This window comes from Octopus bimaculoides, chromosome 19 (assembly GCF_001194135.2).
Source record: "Octopus bimaculoides isolate UCB-OBI-ISO-001 chromosome 19, ASM119413v2, whole genome shotgun sequence".
In the NCBI taxonomy this organism is placed as follows: Eukaryota; Metazoa; Mollusca; class Cephalopoda; order Octopoda; family Octopodidae; genus Octopus; species Octopus bimaculoides.
Window position 1 is genome coordinate 50,097,283 of NC_068999.1, and position 6,163 is coordinate 50,103,445.

General features: G+C 35.1%; 1 protein-coding gene across 12 annotated transcripts in view; it reads left to right on the forward strand.

Annotated features, from left to right (window-relative positions):
- Positions 1-6,163, forward strand: part of LOC106884116 (KH domain-containing RNA-binding protein qki.L) — a 77,342-nt gene that overhangs the window by 60,178 nt on the left and 11,001 nt on the right. For 4 of the 12 annotated variants that reach the window (XM_052974749.1, XM_014935523.2, XM_014935605.2 and 1 more), the window contains 2 exons: positions 417-513; positions 5,174-5,293. In XM_052974749.1, coding sequence (XP_052830709.1) covers positions 417-513; positions 5,174-5,293 — 217 coding nt within the window. Of the gene's footprint in view, positions 1-416; positions 514-598; positions 714-5,173; positions 5,294-6,163 lie in introns of all 12 variants that reach the window. The other 8 variants (XM_014911997.2, XM_014935915.2, XM_052974747.1 and 5 more) reach the window with 3 other exon arrangements.

Here is a 6,163-nt window from a genome sequence, read left to right on the forward strand (position 1 = left end):
TCCCCCCCCCCCTACCTTTACATTTCACTGTTCGTCAGTTTTAATATATTTATTTACAGAATATTTAATATAGCTTAATACTAAAACTTTGACTAGCTGTGTCCAGTTTCTAACAAAACTGTGCCTTTCCCCCCACAAAGAATCACAATGTTGCTCCTGTATATTTCTCCCATGTTTAATTTCTTACCACCTCCACCAATACTGATGATAGTCTTAACTTTAGATGTAGTGTGGAATGTTGCTGTTGCTAGAGAAGTTAGTGAGAGGCTGATGTCATCTGCTTCCGTCCAGCCTCAGCTGTAGTCTTTGTATTCTTAGTTTCTTGCAATGCTGCCCTACTTCCCACCCATCCCCACTCCACTTACTAATTGTTCTTCGCTTCTAATCACCCCTGCACCCCATTTGTTTTCTTTCAGCCTGAGGGGGAGGATGAACTCAAGAAAATGCAATTAATGGAGCTTGCCATCTTAAATGGAACTTACCGGGATTTCAAAACTGGTTCATCCATCCATCGTAAGTTTGCTAAATAGTGCATGCTGTGTACATACTCTATTAAGTCATGTTGTTTACAACTATGTTCCTTGTGATCCTTTTTCAGCCCGAAGGAGAGGATGACTTAAAGAAACGACAACTCATGGAGCTAGCTATCATTAACGGCACATATCGTGACACTTCTAAACCATCCGCCTCTGCAGCACAACCTTCCTCCACCCGTAAGTTTGGGAAGTGCCGTGCAGTTTTAGCTGTGTGTCATGGTTTTTCTGACAGCTTAGGATTCACTCTAGCTGCACCTGCCCTCTTATCTTAGCCTGCAACTTTTTTTTTTTCCTCTCTCTCTCTTCCTACCCCTTCTTCAACTCCCCCCTCTCCCACTCTGTTTTTTTTCACTCTCCTTGGGCTCCTACTTGCCAGTCTTATTGCCTCGAAACATTGTCATTATTCCTGGCCTCCCCCCACTGCTCTATTTCCATTTCTAGGTTGATTTTTTGCTCTTTGAATTTGATTTGTTTTGTTTTTGATTTGACTTTTTTTTTACCTGAATTTACCTGTAGATGTTCTCAGTGGAACAGATGCGATGACAATCTTCTATGAATTGCTTAGAACAATTTGATCTTTTTGAATTTGGGGAATGGTGGGCAGTTGAAATTGCTTAGTATATATAAGCTTAAACCTAAATCTGTGATAATTTAATCTGCATGGGAGCCCTGTTATCGCATGTGTTATGTTTTGGAGTTGCCTTATCCAACAACCAATAGCCTTCTCTGGCTGGCTTTATAGTTCTGATAGACTATTAAAATCTGTCTTGTGCATTTAGTTGCAGTTTTTTTTTTTGTTTTTTTTTTAAATACTGTGTTTCTAATCCAACCACAGGTTTGCTTGCATGCTAAAAACATGATTGTTCTTTCCTTTTTTTTTCCTTTAATTAAACCTAATTAATCGGGTAACATTCAGTAATCAATCACTTCAGGTGTAGTATTGAGGGTTTTAAATTGTTTTGAAACCAATTCCAGGTTAAAATGATAGTTCTTATAAGGGTCTTTTTTTTTTTTTTTTCACCCCTCCCCTAAGGGTTCTAATTTGATGTTAGATTTTTCTCATAAAATAAAATTGTCTGGTTTTCTTCGTCATTTTATAATGAAACATTTAATTAGGGTCTCTTTAAGCTTAATATTGCAAAAATTTGCCTTGGATAGTTTTTGTTATAAATATGTACTGACAGTAATGGTCAAGGAATCTGCCATAAATAGTGACGGAATTTTAAAAAATTACTGTATAAAACATTTTTATAAAGTTATTTTTAAGACATAAGCAAAAAAACTTGGAAGTTTTCATTAGTAAAGCTAAGAGTGAATTATTTTAAATTTAGATGAGTGAAAACTGATGGTTAGAGTAATCGCAAAATTGCCATTTTGTAATAGATGAACTTTGTTGTTTTCCTCATAAACAAGGCGCAGGAGTGGCTGTGTGGTAAGTAGCTTGCTTACCAACCACATGGTTTTGGGTTCAGTCCCACTGCATGGCACCTTGGGCAAGTGTCTTCTGCTCTAGCCTCGGGCCAACCAAAGCCTTGTGAGTAGATTTGGTAGACAGAAACTGAAAGAAGCCCGTTGTATATGTGTGTGTGTGTGTTTGTCCCCCCAACTTCGCTTGACAATCGATGCTGGTGTGTTTTACATCCCCGTAACCTAGCAGTTCGGCAAAAGAGACCGATAGAATAAGTACCAGGCTTCCAAAGAATAAGTCCTGGGGTCAATTTGCTCGACTAAAGGTGGTGCTCCAGCATGGCCGCAGTCAAATGACTGAAACGAGTAAAAGAGTGAGTAGTGGAAATGTAAAAATAAATGCATTACATCAGTATTGAAATCCATTTGATTTGTACAGCTGAGTTGAATAGTTCAGTTGTTGGATCACTTGATTTCATGTGTTGCTGTGAAGAGGATTTTAGGATTAACCCAATGAGAGCATCTGCCAGTAAGATGCTGATGTAGATAGGTACAGGTATGATTGTGTAGTCAAGCAGTTTGCTTCTTAATGACATGGCTTGGGTTCAGAACCATTGTGCAGTACTTGGGCAAGTGCCTTCTATTATTGCCCTAGGATGATTAGATCTTTGTAGATTTTGATAAATGGAAACTAAGAGAAGACTTGTGTGAGTGGAGTTCTTGGCAACAAGCAATGGTTATGAATGTCACTGTCATGTAAGCAGTGTCCTTAGTTTCTAATCTGACATGGACATGTATCAGGTCATTGGAAAATATTACATTGCTTGGAAACGAGCAAGGACAACCGGCTGAGAAAATCTGCCTCAATGAATTTTGTCTGACTCATGCAAGCATGGAAAAGTGGACATTAAAATGATTATATATAATGGCAGTTACTTGCTGCTAGGTCTAAGCACAAATAAATTGGTGCTTAACAAGTTTAATGATTAATATTTAATTCTTAAGGTGGTGAGCTGGCAGAATTGTTACTGTGCCAGGTGAAATGCTTAGCAACATTTTGCCCTTCTTCATGTTCTGAGTTCAAATTTTGCCTAGGTTAACTTTGCCTTTCATTTTTTCAGGGTTGATAAAATAAGTACCAGTTGAGTACTGGGGTCAATGTAATAAACTTACCCCCTGCCCTGAAACTGCTGGTTTTGTGCCAAAATTTGAGAGCAATATTGAATTCTTGAAATTCATTAGTAATTTTTTGGCTTTTCCTCTCCATTGTTTATATGTTGAATCTACAAATATGCTTCCTTATAGAAATATTTTGTTTGTGGAGGGGCCGATTAATTGTTCAGTGTGTGTGTGTGTGTGCGCGCGCACTTGCGCGTGTGCTATATGGAAAATAATAAACAGATTCTAGATCACTTCATTCTTTGACATTCTCTCCTGTTTCTTCTGTTGTATGTCTCTTGCCATATAATGGCCTTGCAAATAGGCAGCAGGACTGGCTAAATTTTATTTCTAATAAACTTGCTTTCCAATCTCTTGTCACACTTATTCCCTACTTATTCCTATGTTGTTTTCCCCTAAGCATTTCCTTTTTAGGATTTTTAACATTTACATGAACTTCTCTTAGTCTCTACTATTCTTCTCCTCCTTCTTTCTCCTTTCACAATTTCCTGTTTTGGTGAATTCCAAGGTCTCTCTACTCTATTAAGCTGTTGACTATAGACTTTTCATTCCATGAAATGGTTTTGTTTCTTCAAGAAAGTTTTCCAAATGAAACTTTAAAACAGCAAGCAGCTGAAATTACTTCCATTTGAAATGAAATGATTTAAAAGGAACAAAAAAAAAAAAAAAATTGATTATAATTTTCTATTGTTTTTCTGAAGATTAATTGTAACATTCAGTAATTTTAATAATCAATGACATTAATATCAAGAACAGCATATATTTAGTTTTGACAGCTGAGATATATGATGTATTTTTATGCAAGTTATAATATAATGTGCTACATGTTAAATGAAAACTTTTGCTAGCTCCTAATGTCGTTAGACGTTGACTGAAAAGTTTAAAAGCAGTGGGTTTCAACCTGGGTCCATTTAAGATTTTGCTGTTAAAATATTTTGTGTTTTGTAGAAGCATAACCAATTTATTGCACAAATATTTTAACAATTTTTTATACATTTACTAATATTTAATTTTTAAAAAATGGGTCCATAGGCAAAAAAAAGATTAAAATGGTTGAGAACCACTGGTTTAAAGCAACCTCAAGCCCAAATGGACAGTGCGGAAAGTTTATTTTGTTTTGACCCTATAAACGAAGACTAGAAGTGACTGCAGTTGAGGTTTTTACACAAAGATCTTACATTTTAAGATGAAGACATAGCGACTGTGTTACATATAGTAAGGGTCTTCACAGATGGAAACTTTTCCTGAAGAGGAAATTATTCCACCCACAAAGGTGCCAGCTATTGTATCTCTCATTCAGTTACTGACTGATGATAGTTAAGACTAAGGTCAATGGACGTTAAGACTAAGGTCAATGGACGTTAAGACTAAGGTCAATGGACGGGAATGTTATATTTAAATTGCTCTATTTTATGAATTAGCATGCTTTCTTTGTTTTGTTTGTCTTTGAAAAAATAGGATGGGAGTTAGTGGGATTTTATTTTGTTTGTTTTTTTTTTTTAAGCCTTACACTTAAATTATTGGGTAGTTTTTTTTTTTTTTTGCACTTCAGTTTTAGCATGTAGTTTCTAAGTTGTTTTAACTGTGCTTTTATTTTATTTATTTATTTGATTTATAGCTGGGATAAAGGAGCTGCGTGACTCAGTTTATTTTAAACCAAATTATTGAAAAGAAAAAAAAGGGCTTTAATTTTTGGTTGCGTTTTTAGTTTTTGGGTGTAGGGGTCATTTATTATCAAAAGATGCCTGTAGACATTGCTCTTTGTGGCATTTACCAAACATACTTTTTTATTTTTTTATTTACCATTATTTTGAATTTATGAATTCTGTTTCAAGTTGGTACCTCCCACCCACTAGGAAGGAAAGACAAAATGACTTTAGCAGGGAGGGAAGTGCAACATGGGCTAGCTAGATTTTTTTTTTTTTTTCTTTTAGGCTCTTTAAGTAGTATATGTCTGTTGTTATGACTTCTTTTGCGGGGGGTGGGATAATCCAGAAAGACATGATCTGAAAGTAGTTTTATGACTTTGAATCCACTCTATCAACAATCAGATATGTCTGCCGATGGAAGTGGCCTCAGCGGTTTGAATATCCCGACGAGTGCGGGCTGCCCCCTGGTTGTTGGCAACCAGCTCTCCTCCTTTGATCAGGTGATAGCTTCCAAATTTTCGGGTAAGAACCCTTTTCTTTTCTCTCGTCTTTAATATTAGCATGACCCTCAAGGCCATTCTTTAAAACAATCTTTTCCTTTCCTCTGACCTTAGGGATCTAGTTATTTTGTCCTCCCTATAGACAGTAATGAGGAATTTGTATAATTGGGTGCTAAGGTAATGGTTTAGTTGTATATATGTACAGTATTTGTATTTGCTATATCTCCGCTTTTAAATTTAATATAAAAGAATTTTCATCTTGTATGTCTGAAGCAGTTGTTGGTTATTTGATTTTCAAGGACACAGAAATAAACACAATTGATACATCATTTGTTTGTTATTTAACCCCACCCCACAAAAATCTAAAATTTCTGACCTTTTCTTGGTACTGTAATATATTTGGTGCTTCGAGATCCTTACCTTTGATGCAGACCTAAAACCAAATTGAAGAAGTCGACTGATACTTATTAAAAAGATAGTTTTTACACATACAGATTGGAAAAACAAAAAAAATGGTTTACTCATATAGATTCAACTTAAACTATTTGAAAGCTAAAACATAACTTACTTATACAAATGTATTTTCTGTGTGTGTGTGTGTGTGTGTGCGTGTGTGTGTTAACATTTTACTAAATCATGGCCCTTGAATGCTCCAAACTAGGGATTTTTATTAACACCTAGTTTTTCCATTAAAAAATTTTTTTAAATTCATCCAGTGCTCCTTTCTCCCAGCAATGGCTGTTGGTTTAATTTTCTTTATTCTGCATTTTAATGTTTTAAATTTGTAGCTTTTAAAAAAAAAAAAAAAAATTTTTTTATAAAAAAAATGTTAGTATTTTAATAAAAAAAAAAATCTAAAATCTGAATATTTTTGTCATAAATAACTCTTAAT